Raw genomic sequence first — 19,755 nt, 5'->3', positions numbered from 1 at the left:
GTTTTTATCACTAAAACCTAATACAGTATTAATGGTATCTAAGGTTATATCACAAACCTCACTAAATATTTTAACTCTATTTCTTTTCCTGTCTTCTGTAATTTCAAAAGTATCTTTGAATTCATCAGTGTAGAATGGAAGGTTTGATTTAATATATTCTTCTAATTCTTTTAAACTATATTGACCAGGTTGAACTATGGCTTGTCTTGTAACTTCAGGTTCTTCAGTGCAAAACGTTAATTTATTATTTTTTATGTAATGTTTGGAGTTAAGTATGTTGTGTAAAATCCTGCAACAGCTACTTCTAAATCGTTTTCAAATGGGTAATGCAATGACATGTTTAATACAGATGAATAACCATTTAAATTAAATACTTTCATTTATTATATAATAAATAATTAAAATGGATAATTGGGATATTAAAGTAAGGTTAACAGAAGAAACGGCGAAGAGTAAGAGGAATGGAGAGTTGTTACCACCTTGTTAGCACCTAAATGGTTAAAATATGCAAATGTTTATATATATTCTAAAAGTTCAAATCAACCTAAATACCAACACTTAATACAACTTTTTCGAGATATTGAACGTAATATTAAAGACACAATAGCAATAATAAAAGGAAACAATGAAGAGATTATTCCATTAGATGAATGTGAGGACTATTCTGTGGTAGTATTTGATGATTTCATATTAGAAGAACAAAATCACGTTAGAGAATATTTTACTCGAGGGCGTCATAAGGGTTTGAACTGTTTCTATCTTGGACAAACATATTCTAAAGTGCCAAAACAATTAATTAGGGACAACTTAAACTTTATTTGTATATTTAGACAGGATAATGTAAATTTAAAACATATATATGATGAATTTGTTGCATCTGATATGTCGTTTGAAAAATTACAATTATTATGTAGCAAGTGTTGGAGTGAAGAACATGGTTTCTTAACAATAGATATGACTAGGAAGGTGAATAATGGTAAATATAGAAATAAAATTAAAGAATTTCTAAAAGTGTGAACTAAACGTATATGAATGCAGGTGAACCTATATGTTATGTTATGTTATGTTATGTTATGTTATGTTATGTTATGTTATGTTATGTTATGTTATGTTATGTTTTTATTTTTTTCTTTATATAATAAATGGATGTTAATAAAGCTAAGAAGTATATTAAGTTAAAAGAAGAACTTATTAAAAGATTTAAGGAAATTAAACAAAGTAATCGAAGTAAGTATGAAAAATTTAAAGAACAAGATCAGCCTGTTATTGATGCAATTAAAGATTTAGGGCAAGATATATCAAAAGTAGCAGAAGAAAATAAAAATCTAATTCAAGAGTTAGTTCCAGTTGCGTATAAAAGTGCTAGAGTGGATTCAAGCTTATTAGAAACACCGCCTATGTATGATAGTTCTATAAATGAAAGTGATACGCCTATAACAGAAGAAATAAAACACATGAAAAAACAAATTAAATATAAAGTAGAAGGAATAGAATCTTTAGCAACAACTCATTTGGGTAAAATTGCCTCAAGATATTATGCAACTAGAGATGATAAAAGTTTTGGAATACAGCCATATGACGAAGATGGGAAAATTATACATATGATAGGAAATGCGGAAGTTAAAATTCATGGTGATGATTTAGTTATTAATAATCGACATTATACAGGAACAGAAGGTTTATGGGAATTATTGACAAAACATAATCCAACAAATTATAATGATGATGATCTAGAAAAATATAAACAAATAGTAATTGATTCGAGTGTTGCATTTCATAATAATGATCCAAGTACTAGAAAACAAAAATCTAGTAAAGGTAAAAAATATAAAGAAATTATCAAACCTATTTGGGATCAATATATAAAACCAACAACACCTTCAAAAAAGACACCAAAATCTGGAGAAGGAATAAAGGTATATAACGAATTATCAAAAGAATACATATGGATGGATGATGTGAGAAAACTGATTGATCGTTTGATTGTTATTGATGGGGAAGAAAAATCTGGAAATGATAACTTTTATAATGAAAAAGTAGGTATTATGGATATGATTAATTCTAAACTTGCACAATTTATACCTAATGATCCAAAAGGTATAGGTTATTTGATAAAGATATTGAATACGCTGTCACCAAAATTTTGGAATAGTGAAAAGTATGGAAAAGGATTAGTAAATGATTTGATTAATAAACTTCCATTTGAGTTGCATATTCCAGGATTTAGATTTTGCGGGCCTGGGACTAAGTTAGAAGAAAGATTAGAAAGAGGTGATGAAGGTATTAACAAATTAGATGAGGCTTGTAAAGAACATGATATATACTATAGGGCAGCCCTGGCCACGGCGAGCAGATAGTGGAAACTCTCCTCGTGAACGCTCACGAGCATTCTATGAGCAAATACCATTGTTCGTGCTTCGTGAATCTTCGGGTTTTGTCCTTAGAGGAGCGGAAGTGTTGTCAACCTTGGCGGTAATCACTAGCTTACCAAATAAAAAAAAGTATGTATGTTAACTGATTGCCATTTAGTGTATAGTGTTTTTTACAATGTGGTAACCGTTAACTATAGACAACACAAACTGGTAACAGCAATCAAATGATAAACTATGTACGTTCCTTTTCTTCTTTTTTCTTTCCTTTTGTTAAAGAAGGATGTGGTGGAACCAAACCATCGCTTACATTTATAAAAATTTGCCAGTTTGCCCAATGGAAAACCAGTTTTCATATATATATATATATATATATATATATATATATATATATATATATATATATATATATATATATATATATATATATATATATATATATATTATCAAGTTCTTAATCCGAGTGTGGGTATGTTGTTTCGCTTTATAGGAAAAGAGATAATGTGTTGATACGAAAAAAAATACTGTAGCACTTGCTTGTAATTATCTAAGTATTATCTCCAGAAAATTAGCTTATGCATGTATGTGTGTACGAATAGGCTTAGCAAGGGGTTGGTTGTGGAGATTAGAAGCCACTATTACACTATCAATAGGAAGAATAGTATTTCTTACTCCACTTTTAAAGTGGGGCCGCGGTGGCTCAGTGGTACAACGTTCACAACTGGTGCTTGGGGTCCCGGGTTCGATCCCAGCCCCCGCCAAGTAAACTTTGCGGTGGACAAACACCGTGTGCGTGGGTTTTCTCGGGGTTCTCCCATTTCCTCCCACTTTCTTCATTCTATCATTTCATTCATTACTCATCATCACCGTCTCCTTTAGCCTAACCGGTATAACCGTGGGACGTAAAACCCAAATATTTCATTTCATTTTTTCCACTTTTAATGTTACTTTGATCGCAAAGAATCAAACAAAATATTAAGAGAGCCACAGAGATTTTCCATTTTTAAGAGTGACCATTAGTGGGTACCATTAGTTTTTTTTTTAACAAAGAGTGTCTTTTTAATAAGGAAAAATATATTGTCCCTGGCTGGTTGCTTGCCGGTAGCTTGTTAAAAGTGAAAAAGAATGTTAAATCATATCAACGACTGAAGCTACACGCTTGTCTTTCTTCGATAGTTACTGACTGGTTTTGAAAGTCACGATGTTGTAGGCCTACTGTAACAGCGTAAACTTGTAAGGGAACGTTCCAACTGAATGATACGAACAATTATTCCCAATGTCTTGAACATGAAACGTGGATTGCACGGATAACGCTTAAAGTGGGCTGGATTGCACTGGAATTTCCTTCCGGCAAATTAGTGTTTGGTCGGAACTCAGTTCTTCTGTGTAATTGTCTCTTAACAACATTTGAACATTTCTTTTACATAATGATATCTAACTAACTCTATGGCCTATGGAACCCGAAGGTTCAATGCGGCGTTTACAACATGTTTCCACTAACTTCTGTCCTTAGCCAACTGGATCCAGTTTCTACTCTGTACTCTTATTTCTGCAAGATCCATCTTAATATTGTCTTCCCATCTACGTCTAGGTCTTCCTAGTGGTCTTCTTGCAATTGGGTTTTCAGTTAAAATTATGAAAGCGTTTCTAATTTCTTCCATTCTGGCTACACGGAATGGCCACCCGAGCCTTCTACACTTAATGACCCTAACAATGTTAAGTGAGCGGTATAAACTATGCAATTCCTCGTTATGAATTTCCTCCAATCCCCATTTTCATCCGTCTTTGGTCCGAATACTACTACTACTACTACTACTACTACTACTACTACTACTAATAATAATAATAATAATAATAATAATAATACGCATTATTATTATTATTATTATTATTATTATTATTATTATTATTATTATTATTATTATTATTATTATTATTATTATTATTATTTTCAACCTCCCGTCGTTCTGCTATCAATCTAGCAACGAAAGGCGTTCACAACTTAGCAAACGTGAAGCGAGTGACAAGTTACAGACCGAGTGCTAATGTAATACAATGTCACGAATTGTGTAAGCAAGCTAAAAAAGGCCTGAAACAATTCGTTTCCGATTTTTGCAGTCGTTTTTACGTCTGTAAGCTGACATGTTTAATATTAGTTTCTTTCTTTCTTTCTTTCTTTCTTTTTCATTTGTTAGTTACTTCAACGCTAACTGTAACCTCTATCATGCGTCTTCCTCGATCAAAAAACGTACCAATTTTATTTCCTGCAGTGTTTTCGCGTCACTGCTTTCGAAATGGGGAGGGGGAGAGCACACCTGCACATTTCACGCTTGCGTCTGCTCAATGCTTCAACATCGTGCGAATTTGTGACCAGGCTTGGCCGTAGGTTTTTTACCATCATGTGTGGTTGGCAACACTTATCGGATGCAGTGGAAGGGGCGGAGCTACCAACACCTGTGCTCACCTGTTCTTATCTTCGCTCGTTGTCGCTCACGCTTCGGCTCCGGGAGTCAATTCATGGGCAGGCCTGCTATAGGGATAATAAAGATACAGAATCAAGACATATTGCAGATAAGGAATTAGAAAATAAAGCTTGGGAAAGAGTTTTTGCTAAAGATGCTAATTTAATAACTGAAAAACTACCTGCTCTTGGAACTGCTTTAATGATGAATACAAAAGTAAGATTTGGTTTAGGTTTATAAGTAATGAAAGTAAGATTAGGTTTATAAGTATTTTTTAGATTTAGGTTTATATGTACTTTTTAGATTTAGGTTTATAAGTATTTTTTAGATTTAGGTTTATATATGTACTTTTTATGGAAATTTTCATAAAAAGCTTTTAATTTATATAATAAATATGCAGTTAAAAGGTTTTACATTTACGATTCCTAATCAGGAACTTAAACAATTAAATATAGATCACATTTTAACTAACAAACAACTCAAACAAAAGGAAGCAAAATTAAGTAAAGGACAATGTATGTCTCTATCTCTTTCTATACCACAACTTAAGAAAATAAACAAAGAAATGAAGGCAAATGATAATAAAGTTCATTATGGTGGTTTTATATTTACTATTCCAACGATTTTAGCTTTAATAGGTGCTCTAGGTTCTGTTGCTGGAGGTGCGGCTGCTATTGCTAAGACTGTAGATGATGCAAAAAAGAATAAAATGGAATTAGAAGAACAAAAACGACATAACTTAGCAATGGAAGAAAAACAAGGTGGTAAGCTTTCAAAAAACGTAAACTCCAAAACAGTAAAGAAAAAGAAATTAAACCTTTAAGTAATTTAGACCTAATACAACTTGTTAAAAAACTTAAGATAAGAAACTTTAGAGGTGTATTTATGAGTGATGAATTGTCTAAACAACCGATCAAGAATGAGTGTGGTATTGTTAATTTTGATACGTCTAAAAATATAGGAACGCATTGGATTTGTTATTGGAAAAAAGGAAATAAAAAGTATGTGTTTGATTCATTTGGAGGTAATCCACCAAAAACACTCGTAAAATATCTTGGTCATAATATAGAGTACAATAGCAGCCGTATACAACATTTTAACGAGGTAATTTGTGGACATGTATGCATTACAGTGTTAAAAATGTTTACAGATGGGTATAGTTTTTCAGAAATTATTAGTCAGGTAAGTAGGAATAAGGATATTTGGAGAAGTTATATTTAAGTTTTTATGGGTTTATTTTATGGGCTTAATTCATAAAACGATTATAAATATTTTTTATAATAAATATGGATAAGATAGAATCATATGAATTACAATCCTTTAAACCTAATCAAAAAACAATCGAGAATTTAAATAAGCCAAACAGGTCTATTGAATTTGATATTGACGTGGGTGATGGCTTCATACATCCTTATTATGCTGATATTTATGTAACTTTTGAAATTAGAGGTAGAGATGGTGATGGAGAATATACTACTGGTCAAAATATTAGACTTATTAATAATTTCTTCCCACATTTGTTTTCTCAAATTCAAGTTAGTAAGCATGGTCAGATATTGGATATTATAGATTATCCTGGTTTAACTTCAACAGCTGTAAACACATGTACGATTTCAAAACCAGAGGCAAATCACTATGATGAATGTTGATGGGAAGGAATTACATGGGCAAGAACAGATGAAGAAATAGTGTTTTTGCTCAGACTTTTACCAGGATTTTGTTCAGATTTTAAAGATATTATGTGGAAAGGAGGATTGAAATATACATTTAAAAGAAGTGGTTCTGATGATAATGCATTTGCTATTTGGAAAACAAAAAAGCAGGATGGAACATTTGAGAATGATCAACCACATCCAGGTAAAATTAAGATTACAAATATGGAGTTAAGAATGCCTATTGTTAATTATGAACCTAACTATGCCACCTTGTTAAGATCTAATATGTTAAAAGAAGGTAAGATTCCAATTTCATTCAACACGTATCAATGTTTGCAGAAATCAGTTAGTGGAAAGTATTTAGAATTCGATTTAACCACACAATTTAACTCAAGTGAATTTGATATGCCTAATTTTGTAATTGCCTTTTTCCAAACTGATAGAAATGATAATCAAGAAAGAGATTCAAGCTATTTTGATCATTGTAAAGTTCAGAATATCCATTTTCGTAATTCTAGAAATGAATCTTTCCCATTAGAATCTTTAAACTTAGATTTTGCAAAACATAAGTATTTGAAAGTTTATGAAATGTATACGGTATATAAGCGAGCTACAATTGGAAATACTGAGATGTTTTATTATCCTAAGGAATTTTTAGAAAATAGGCCGATGTTTGTAATTAACACAAGCAAGCATAAATCAGTAACTGTAAGTGATAGAACTAATTTGAAACTGACTGTTAATTTTGAAAGTGATGTACCAGATAAAACAATTTGCTATGTTGTTATGATTGGTAAGAAAAATTTAGAGTATGATGTTGAGAAAGAAAAAATAATTGAGAAGATATAAATCAATTATATGTTTATTAGATTTGTTTAGTTTGTAAGTGTTTTTATGATATTATCATAAAAACTTATTTAATAAAATGACTATTCCAGATAACATTCCACGTGAGAATTTAATTGTGTTAATTGAAGATACTATATTAAATCTTGAGAAGTTATTAATGAAAAATAAAAGGAAGTTTAAGAGAATAAAATGTGTTTATATTACTCTTATTACGTTATCAATTCTATTATCAGCTTCTACAGGGTTCATCAATGTATTTATTCCTGTTACAGTGTATTCAATTATTACAACTGCATTTGCTTCGACTTCTGCTGTTATCACTGGTCTATCAACACGGTTTAATATAGCTTCAAAGAAAGAATATTATAAAAATATGGTGAATTGAATTGGGATGTTTAAAGATGAGCTTAATGTAATTAAGCTCATGAATGGCGAATTAACAGATGAAAATGTAAGAGATATTGTTAACAGAATCAATGACATACTTAACGAAATTCGAGGCTATTAGAAACTGATTTTTAAAAAGTTTTAATATAATAAATACGATGGCGAGTCATATTGAACTTTTAAATAAACTTGGAAGTCTTGAACAAAAACAGGTTATTGGATTAAGAGAATTAGAATTAAATACAGAATATAAGATTGTGAAAATGGAAAAGATTAAAACTAAGTTTGGAAAGAGCATTTTAGTTGAATGTGAAGAGTTTAAGGTATTTCTTCCACCTAGATTTACAAAACACTTAACAGATAAAATGATTGATGAGATCGTTAAAGATGGAATAAAAATTAAATACACTGGTTTAAAAGATAATTATCCAACTGTTGAGTTCTGTATGTGAATCCAAAAAATAATAAAAATGATCAAAAATATGTTGTCAGAAGTAAAAAATGGAGTGAATAGAATGGATCCTCAAAAGAAATTTATACTTACTAATAATTTCAATGTAATTGTTAAAAATGTGCAGACTGAAGTTCAAGTAGTTTTTGATATTAACGGCTGTCTATTCAGTTTGAATTATGATCAGTGGACAGAGTTTAAGAAGTCATTGTTTCCTATTGAGAATGAAGTTAGCAGAAGATTCCATTATCAGTATCCGAACTTGTAACTATCAATATACTAATTTGTAAGTATTATGTAATTATGTAGAATTTAGTTAACTTTTATGGTAATTATCATAAAAGTGTTTTTAATTTAATTTTACTAAATTTAGTAATTTTTATAACTAGATTTAGTGATTTTTTTTGTAACTAGATTTAGTAATTGAATGCATTAGAAGTTATTATGAGTTAGATAGAAGTTATTTGATATGGTGATAGAAGTTATTTGGGAAATAGGGAGTGAGGTAGAAATTATTAGGGGTAGTTTAGAAGTTATTTGGAGGTAGGGGGATGCGCTATTGTTATTAGGAGTGCGCTATTATTATTGATGGTGTGCTAGATTGTTATTGGAAATGATGAGGTGGCGCAGAATCCCCATCCCACACCTACTGTCGTATGTGTGACTTCGTTTACACCGATATGGACCGCTTCTCCATGGTTCCTCCAGTTCGAAATAACCCTTGTTGCAATTTATTTTTGGACGGCCCTAGCTCCGAAAGCACGTATTTTCCTCACAGGTCTGTATAAATTCTCTATTATTGTTTTGATGGTCTGAGGAATCACTTCTTCAAGTTCGTCTGTATATTAATGGTTCATTTGCACTATAAGTAATGGAAAAATTATTAAAAACTCAATGTAATTTTATGCGTTTATAAGATATATTAAAAAGATTCTACATAAGTAACCATAAACATACTATGAAATATACCAGTACCTGAATCGTACGTCAATATAAAGGAAATTTTATGCAGAATGCAAATTAAATTACAGAAGTTATCTACATCTACAATAATGAGAGGTACTTTACAAAATCGATTATTTATATATTACATTAAAAGTTTAATGTACTCCATTTTTACAGGGCCGCGTTGGCTCAGTGATAGAGCGTTCACGTCTAGTCCATGGGGTCCTTGATTCGATCGTAGCTTGCGCCAAGTAAATTTTGTGGTGGATAAACACCGTGTGCATAGGTTTTCTCTGAGTTCTCCCGTTTCCTCCTACTTTTTTCATACATCTATTTCATTCATTTCTCATCATCACCGTCTCCTTTAGCCTAGCCGGAATAAACGTGGGACGTAAAACGTAAAGATTTCATTCCATTTCTTTAATTTTACAGTTCTAATTTTTAGGTAGGTGCAGGCCTTAACTTTTAATTAGGTTCAAACTCACTCTCTAAAATAAACCAGTTGAAGCCTTATATTGTACCTTATTCATAATATGTATGATGAAGGCAATGATATATTTCCGAAACTGTGACGCAGATAATAATAAATGATTGCTTTGATCAATTTTATTTGTATTTAAGTTATTCGTAGTTCCAGAGCTAGAATAAGCATCATCAAGAGTGTTGTATGCATAGTGGTGGGATAACAACCCTAGTGTTACTCAGAAATGACTCCATCCAATTCATCTCCCATCATCATTGCGTTCAACAGTGCAATATCACTCGTTGGAAGAAGAAGCTTCACTTACAAGGCTGGGTACCCAGGTGTAACACACCGATTGTGATAACATTGCACAGACATAAAGAACATTGAAAAAGAAGCGACACGTATCTTTTATATGGGCCAAGCGCATTGAAAGGGTCAAATAGGGGCATGAAAATGGGTTCAAAATGAGATTATGTGGAATACAGCGAGAACGAGAAGAGATATCGGAAAAGTTTAAATGTACGAAATATTACCCATAGTCCACGCAATTCAATGAGGTAGAACGCATCCATGAGAAGAGAGCAGAACATCAGGAAATGGACCAATCACGCGTGCAACATTGTCACATTGTGTTACGGAAATGAGCGAAAAGGTTGATAAGGAGCAGGAAGAAAGAAGAAACGAAAACGAAAAAAAACGTGTTTTTGCTTTGGGTGCATACATCACCCATATGCGAAAAAAAACAAAAAAAACAACGTAGATTTATCTCAATGCAACGTACAATCTCGCTGGCTGTCTATATGAACGGTGTTTCCATCCTTCCTGCGTGTTATCCCATCTTCGGGCATTGAGATAAATCTGCGTCTCTCTCGCATACGGGCAACATATGCACCCAAAGCAAAAACACGTATTTTCTGTTTTCGTTTCTTCTTTCTTCCTGCTCCTTATCAACATTTTCGCTCATTTCCGTAACACATTGTGACAATGTTGTACACTTGATTGGCCTATTTCCGGATGTTCTGCTCTCTTCTCATGGGTGCGTTCTACCTCATTGAATTGCGTCGACTATGGGTAGTATTTCGTACATTTAAACTTTTCCGATATCTCTTCTCGTTCTCGCTATATTCCACATAATCTCATTTTGACTCCATTTTCATGCCCCTATTTGACCCTTTCAATGCGCTTGTTGGCCGATATAAAAAAATACGTGTCGCTTCTTTTTCAATGTTCTTTATGTCTGTGCAATCTTATCACAATCGGCGTGTTACGCATGGGTACCCTGCCTTGTTAGACTCACCAATGATGGTGTAAGAAAAGTAAGAATTAAAACAATTCCTGCGTTTCCCTGTAGACTAGAAGGAGGTAGCCAGGGGGCTCAGTCCCCTATGACTACGTACATCTGCTTTGAAACTTTCATTTATTGGTAGGTATGTATGAATGCAAAGTCAACTGAAGTTAAGATCCCTTGTTTTAATGTTCTGGCTACAGTGATGCCCTCCGGTTGTATCAAGGTTGATAATTAAATTATGCTACAAAATAAATTTCGATTCGTTGAAAATGTAATTGGTGAACCACTGTGGATTTTTCAAATAGGGTAATGCCATGTTTATAAAATCTTTTAATTATAATATTTCGTACAGTCTGAGACAGCAAACAATACTATTCTTATTTGATACGCGTTTAAGGAACGGGATTATAGTGTACTATTTTTTTTATGTTATTAATTGTACGATTGTTTTCTGGTGAATATTCGCTATACTAAATACAAATTATTTGTATCAACTTTTAAATATGTATCTTTTTAGGGTTACCACTTACTTTACCATACGCCCTGCTGCAAGGATGAACTTGTTCTATAGGATTTTTCTTCCTGTGAATAATTCTGATATTCAAGTGGAACCGTTGGAAGGTTAGAATTACAACTTCTATTAATGCTGTATGTCATTGGTTGGAGTAGGGATGTGATTATTAGAAAGACAAGACATAACATATACCAGTTTATTTATTACATATACATATATCGTTCACGCAATGGTGTTATTCTACTTTTTACCAACCGGTTATATATATATAGCGAGAGAGAGAGAGAGACTAGATGAATAGGTAGATATAACTCTCTTAGGTAATAAACCATACAAGGTAGAGAGAAGCAAATTTTTTACTGCATACCACAAGTGACAACACAACATCTTTATATACAAAGTATTGTGACGAAATTAGTACCATTATATATATATATATATATAAGAACATAGCAATCCTAGTTGGTATTAAAGAATGAAAGGAAATTCATTTCAATTGATTTATTTTAAGAGTAATAAGCATATACTTATTTAGTTTAATTGACTATAAGATTTTTTTTAAAAACGGTTACAACCACTTATAATTAAAATATAAGATTTATATGTTTGTGCTCAAGAAAAGTTTATATGTTTGTCCTCAATCCTTTCGACAATGAGATTTCGAAAACCACAAGTGCTAGAGACGTGCCGTTTTCGCTGGTCGATTTCAAATTTTGTGTAGATTGGCCAGTTCTAATTGAATATTTAAAAAATGGCCATTATTCTATATTATATTTTTAGGGATACACTGGAAGTGTTGAAATTTTGAAAAATGCATCATATCCTACGAGTTATACATTACAAAACCACATATTTATATATAAAGGCTATATATCTCTCATGTGTTTGTTTCATGGCCAAATGATAATGAAAAACGAAGAATAACCCAGTCTAAAATGAATCTTTATTGTTTGGAGTGTTTTGCCCAATGAATACCATACATCTCTGACATTATAATTAATTGTGTATGTAATGTATTTGCTTGTTACATACTGCATGCAAGAAGAAAGGAAGCACTGATCACAAATAAATTATAAACTTCAACCGGAAGTAGGCTCAAATCTTGCAAACGGAGCGAGATATTGTAAACATAATCGAAAAAAAAATCTCTCGTTTCTGGTACCCCTTGCCGATTTTTATCAAGAAGTCTTATAACGAAATACTTTGGATAGATTAATAATTACCTGCACCTTGGGCAGAAAGTGCTCATACATAAGCAATATACTTAATAGAATGTTAATTTAATAATAAGAAAAGAAAAATGTTTTTAATATATGTAAAAAAATATATTATGGGATAGTGTTATGTAGTTAGTTGCTATGTAATTGTTTATGGATACCTAATCATCATGTCTGTGTGCATGACAGTTTGAATAAGAATACATAAAAGTGTATCAACTAATAAACCATTTGATACCGTTCATCGACGTTATAATTTTGATAGAAAAGGTGAGAATAATAGTATATAAAATTATTAAAGATAATTTTACATGCAAACGATTAATACCACTCAAGATTCATATATCATCGATCGAACCAGGTTGACGACTACCCTTGGTGAGTCGTTATAAAAATTTTGGTTTACCTCACCCGGGACTTTTCATAAATTCATATCCTGAAGCAAAGTAAGGGTGAATTTATTTTTGTAATAAGGTTAATGAATACAAATTTCACAAGACTAAGAAGTGGTAGAATAATTATAAGAAAAATGAACGGTGAGGCAATTGAGGAAGAATCCAATAATAGTGACAACGGTGAACATAGTGTAGCACCAGGAATGACATCAGAAGACCGAATCTTGCTAGCCTTACAGCGACAATTGATTCAGATGTCTACCGAATTAAAGCAGACGATAGAGCAGAAGTCCGAAGAATCCAACAAGCAATGCGAAGAATTGAAGCAGACGATAGAACAGAAGATAGAACAGAATTTCGAAGAATCCAACAAGCAATACGAGGAGTTAAAGCAGACGATAGAGCATAAGTCCGAAGAATCTAACAAGCAATATGAAGAATTAAGTAGACGAATGGAACAGAAATCAGATGAAACGAAACAGTCAATTGTCCAGGCGATGAATGACATCACCTCGCAGTTCGAGGAAAAGTTAAAAAGAATATCCGAGGATTGTCAGGATAAGCACAACCACCAAATCCAAGAAATCAGTGGTGTAAAAAAGGATTTAGAAGTAATAGAATCTTCTGTTCAACAGCAAAAGATTCAGGTCATCAATAATTCTAACAACATACGTGCAAATACGCAATTGATAGCTACTCTACAGGAAGAAATTAGAACACTACAGGTTAAAGACAACACATACCACGATAATATGGGTAGTGATCGCTTGAATTTTCCCCATTCACCAGAGATGACTTCGCCTTCACCTGTGTCTGATGAGGATATTATTTTGGAAGAAATTCATCCGAAGAGGACAGATGGGCGTGAAAGGGATGGTGCAACGACACATCACGTCATGGATAGGAATTGTCACCAAATAAGTACACGGAATGATAAAAGGAAGGTAAAATTAAGTGTTAAGATGAGTGAAATACGGGCTATGAGTAAATTCAGTGGTAAATGTAATGAGAACGCTACTTCTTTCCTGGAAAAATTTCAGGACGAATGCAATATAATGTGTATAGATAGATCACAATATATGAAATTAATCCCTCATGTATTACTCCCACCATGTTCTTTATGGTTTAAAGCAGTACGTGATCACATCAATACATATGAGGAATTTAAGGCAGCACTGATCGCGAATTATGAAAATGACTTTTTGCTTGCAAATCGAGATGCCACCATTAGAAATCAACATTTCAATCCTCGTTTGCACAAATCTGTTGTTGAATTTGTCGTAAATACATACAACGAATTAAAAGTCGTTAATCCATTGCAATCGGAATCTAGAATAATAGCATCGATTCGAAATTTGCTCCCATTTAAGTTACAACAGATCTTGTTTTCTACACAATGTATGAGTTTCAACCATTTATTAATGCTTGTCCAATGCTATGAAACTCAATACCATGCTTTGAATCAACAAGTAGGAGTGGGTAAAAATAAGAATAATTCAGATCATTTTGTACCTGTTCGGAATCTAAATATCAGAAGTGTGAAAGATACGGAACATAACCTAAGCCGAGTAAATTCTAGCAATCAAAACGAACGAAATAGACAAAGTTATGTAGGGAATCAGCCTAACCTAATTAATCGTGATAATCCTGATGTCAAATCACCCAACAGAAGTAGACATAAAAACAATTGGAATATAGGGCGAAATTACAGGAATACAACAAGCTACATGGATAGACGTAATTGGAGGTCAAGAGATGGCACTTCGTATCAAAATCAGAATCACGATGAAATACATGTACAACATATTGTGGAACCTAATCATGATTGTGCAGTACAATGTACTTTATTAGAATCATATGCAAGTATGAATGTAAGCTGATTACCGTTAATGAAATTAGGTTAAACCCATATCAGTTATAGATTCTTGTGAACTTTTATTTTCAATTTTATGAGTTAATGTTGATAATGAAAACGACTCTTATGAATACTTGAAGTGCTTAAATATAGTTTTAGATAGACTGGAAAGTTAATTTTCAAATGATTTTTAATTCTTTCTTGTTAATGTGAAGAATCATAATTCGATTCATAATTGATTAAAAGCAAAGATTATTTATATTAGATTGACTTGTGTTGAAAACTTAACTGTCAAAGATTATGTTAAGTAAAAGATTCATTCTATTAAGTTAATTATTCAACGACTATCTTAAATGAAATTCTTCTATATTTTGATGCCTTATTGATCCAATGTTTATTTTAAAATATCACCTAATATAATTATTATATAATGCGCCCTGGATAATGGTAACTCATGTTTTAACTGTAATTGCTTCTTACGATTTTGACTTCGCACCCTTCAAAGATTAAATAAATAGGCGACGACGTTTTAATAATAAAATATAATAATAATGTAATGAATGATAATGAAATAAATATAATTAATGTAATAAAAGATAAGTATTAATGAAATGAAAGATTTGTTATAAATGTATCTATATCTATGATATGTAATGAAGATACATACGAGGGGCGATCAAAATGTGATGAACATATGTAATGTAAGACCATTATTGTAAACGGACCAGTGGTTCTTGAAGATAAAAGCCAAGCTTGCTTATGACTTTTATATTCAGTCCAATTGTCGGGCGACATTTTATATAACGAAATACTTTGGATAGATTAATAATTACCTGCACCTTGGGCAGAAAGTGCTCATACATAAGCAATATACTTAATAGAATGTTAATTTAATAATAAGAAAAGAAAAATGTTTTTAATATATGTAAAAAAATATATTATAAGATAGTGTTATGTAGTTAGTTGCTATGTAATTGTTTATGGATACCTAATCATCATGTCTGTGTGCATGACAGTTTGAATAAGAATACATAAAAGTGTATCAACTAATAAACCATTTGATACCGTTCATCGACGTTATAATTTTGATAGAAAAGGTGAGAATAATAGTATATAAAATTATTAAAGATAATTTTACATGCAAACGATTAATACCACTCAAGATTCATATATCATCGATCGAACCAGGTTGACGACTACCCTTGGTGAGTCGTTATAGTCTTTCACTTGTGTCTGTAAATATACACGTACAGATGTTGTAAGGAATGACAAGGAGATTCATGGTCATACATGAATAATGCGCTGGGTAGAGAGCCCAGGTTAAGCTAGTAATATATTAAAAAATATTATCAATTACTTTATGGCTAAACCTTGCCTCACGAATAAATGCATTTTCGATTCAATTCAATTCAATTAAAATAATAATTCCTATCAAACTCAGCCAAATGGAACTACATTAGTATAACTTTTTGAAAATCTAGTTTAATACCGTGTATTTATACATAGTAATTATGCAAATATGAATTCTTATTTGTATATCGTGAATAATGTTGTTTCTATAATTATTTCTTCAATTCCATTCGTCTGATTTCGTTTCTTTGTGTTGTAGGTATTATAAAGGAAAAGCATCCTCCTTTGAAAGTCCATATTACTTATTCACCCACTTCATATGGAACGTTTTATTTTCCCATCTACATCTACATACCTCAGCTCATTGCTACACCTCACGCCATGATGGTCACTGGCCAATCGACAATTGGTGTCAAAAGGTACAGTATCTATACAGAGTTATAAAAGATAGTCTCCAAGTATCCTATATTTTCTTTTCGTATTATTAATTTCGAAATCTAAGAAATAAAGAAGTTTATTAAGTGTATCAAAAAGGACCTAACAAGTTCGAAAACTCATATTGATTTGTTTATTTAGCTTACAGACATGGTTTTTGGTGTCATTTTGTAGCTAAGTACATCAAGTTTTTTTACCTTATACCTAAAGAGATTCAATGTAGTTTTCATTGGTGATGTGGCATACATACATCTGAAGTCGATTTCTGCTGTACAATGTCTTCAGACGTATGGGGACGACCTGAAGATTTGTTGTGTCTTACCGAACATCCAGTTTCAATAAAGCAATAAAGCACTGATAAATAGTAGGTCTACTGGGAGGATCTTTACCATACTTTGTATGAAAATTACATAAAACAGTTGTCGCAGATTTGGATTCTTCAAACCTAAACACACAGCTAGAACGCTCAGGACCAATAAAGGCAGCCATCTTTGCTCCAACTGCCGCTAGCGCTTACGGTGGCTTGTTTCTCAACTAGTGTACTACGTGAGTCACTTGAGACTTTTTTAAACTTTAGACAATCGTGCCTCATGAAAAACAAAAGGATGAAGCACTTTGCATGATGGAAATATCGACAGACGGAAATTGTTTGACGTGCTCCATCAAATTAGCAGCGTTGCTAACCCAACATGAAATCATATCTTTTTCAAATAGCACTACGTCAGGTTGATACACATTTCAAAACTACGCGTTAAACAAAACTTGCAATACCGGATTTATAAGTAGGTGTTGCAAACTAAGGATGTTATAGTATTAGAAGCATCCAAATTCTGGAAGCCTTAACTACAGTAACAGCGCAATTGAGACGAACAGAGCAATACACGTCTAAATTACCTTATTGTTGAATTCTATGATAATGATATGACATATCCCCAAAAATAACAACAAAGTTGCAAGGGTTCTAAAATTTGCCTTTTTCCCAAACCCTTTATTTCGCTTTAAACAATTATCACATCTAAGTATTTACATGGTTTTCAATAGAAAAAGCATTATATTGCTCTTTACAGCAATTTGGTGACCCACACACGAGTATAGATTTGATAAACATAGTAAAGTTAAATAGCGTACTTGCTGAAAACGTTTAGAATGTTTGTCATTTTTCTTTGCTTTTATAACAGTACAGCAATAGCTTTTGGTAGTTGTATTAATAAATTCTCACAATTACATAATTTCTGAGGTTTTTTTATCTATTCGTTTAGAAGTTGCACAGTTCTTTCAAGTAAAAAAAAATCATCTTGTATATATTTATTTATATTTATTTCTAAACTATATATATTTATTAGATATCCTAGACATATTGTATATATATTTACTTCTAAAGTTGTTTATTACTGAAAATTTTCGCGTTCACCAAATTAATTCATTGTGAAAAGAACAACACGATTTTGCATAGCGCGGACTTTTGATACCAATTAACCGCTTTATGCAAGATATTCCTATATATATTGAAACACTTGATTGATGTGATTTATATAATTACTTTCGCACCTATAGAGGATATGGGGTGATATGAAATGAGTTATTGCCTCTATTTATCCCATATAAACAAGGATTGTGCAAGACCAGTTTCCATAAAAACTTGAAACCAATATTTCAGTTTTTTCCAAAGCGCGTAAGATTACACTAGTTAACAAATTTAAACTTTTTGTTTGTTACATGAGAAAAATCACCTGATCTTAAAGGAACTTTTTTCGCTGAATTCGAATATGCACTCGGTTTCTCTCCATCACGTACAGTTTTCCCGTAACAGAGGGATTTTCGGGAAATTCCCTCAAAAATTTCCCTTTTTCAGATATTTTATTCCCCTAGCTCCTGTCCCCTTACATATAGTAACATAGAAATTATACCTAAGTATACCTGATTTATATTTAATAAACCCTAAAAGTTTCGTAAAAATCGCTTTGTTCTTTCTAGAGAAATAAATATATTTGTATGTATACTGTGTGCACTGTTTATTGCACCTGATAGTAATGCTTTCAGATCTCCTGAGTTGGGGTAAAAACGATTTGCTTTATTACTACAAACACAGACATAAAAATGAATATTTACAATAGTCAACAACACACTTGTATTGCTCTCTGTAAATTAGAAACGTGTATAAAAATAGCATGTACTTCCAACGTATAGTTTTTTTAAACGTACAGTATATGTATATCTTAATACATATATATACACAATTCTCCAAGTTTTTTCGTTTTGTTCATGAAATGGTTATCAATATTTGTTATCAAATGTAACAGAATGCAAAAGAACTTCCACTTCCCGAGCCCCCTACCAACTGGGAACAGATATGGCCAAAAGACTCTGATGATAATCATGACCGTGATGAACCATCGACATCAACATGTACATCCAAGGATCCAACGTTCATCCCTGACTGTGTTCGCGAGCCACATTTCATCCGGCAATGTGAACTTAATGACCTAGTCCGTGATTTGCACCTGACAAAACAAGAGGCGGAACTTCTGGGATCAAGGCTCCAGCAGTGGAACTTATTGGATGCAGAAACGAACATATCAGTGTACAGGAAAAGGCATGTTCAATTTTCAAGCTATTTCTCAATGCATGATAATGTGTGCGTATGTACGGATATAAATGGGTTGATGGCGGAGCTAGGAATTCCTTACGTTCCAGAAGAATGGAGGTTATTTATCGACGCGTCAAAGGTCAGCCTTAAAGCTGTCCTTTTACATAATGGAAATAAAAAACCTTCTATACCACTTGCGCACTCAGTGAAGATTAAGGAATCCTATGACACCATGTCAACTTTGCTAAATCTTATAAATTACAAGGACCATTGTTGGCAAATATGTTGTGATCTCAAGGTAGTTGGTATTTTATTAGGACTGCAGTGCGGTTACACGAAGTACCAATGTTTTTTATGTTTATGGGATAGCCGAGCTGATGACAAACATTATGAAGTGAAGGAATGGGAACCTAGAATGAATTACGTACCTGGAGAATGCAACGTCAAATACGCTCCTTTGGTAGATCCTAATAAGATATTACTACCTGCCACTTCATATCAAGTTAGGACTTATGAAAAACTTTGTCAAA

The 19,755-nt window shown here is 32.4% G+C and overlaps 1 protein-coding gene across 1 annotated transcript in view; it reads left to right on the top strand.

The window, feature by feature from the left end:
* Positions 1-19,755, top strand: part of LOC145671997 (cilia- and flagella-associated protein 221-like) — a 62,923-nt gene that overhangs the window by 15,647 nt on the left and 27,521 nt on the right. The window contains exons 4-5 of the mRNA XM_081741179.1: positions 11,390-11,493; positions 16,463-16,622. Coding sequence (XP_081597305.1) covers positions 11,390-11,493; positions 16,463-16,622 — 264 coding nt within the window. The remainder of the gene's footprint in view (positions 1-11,389; positions 11,494-16,462; positions 16,623-19,755) is intronic.

Source organism: Thermobia domestica, chromosome 15 (genome assembly GCF_964235325.1).
Source record: "Thermobia domestica chromosome 15, izTheDome1.hap1.1, whole genome shotgun sequence".
In the NCBI taxonomy this organism is placed as follows: Eukaryota; Metazoa; Arthropoda; class Insecta; order Zygentoma; family Lepismatidae; genus Thermobia; species Thermobia domestica.
The sequence above is the reverse complement of the archived record's forward strand: the minus strand, read 5'-3'. Positions and strand labels throughout refer to the sequence as shown.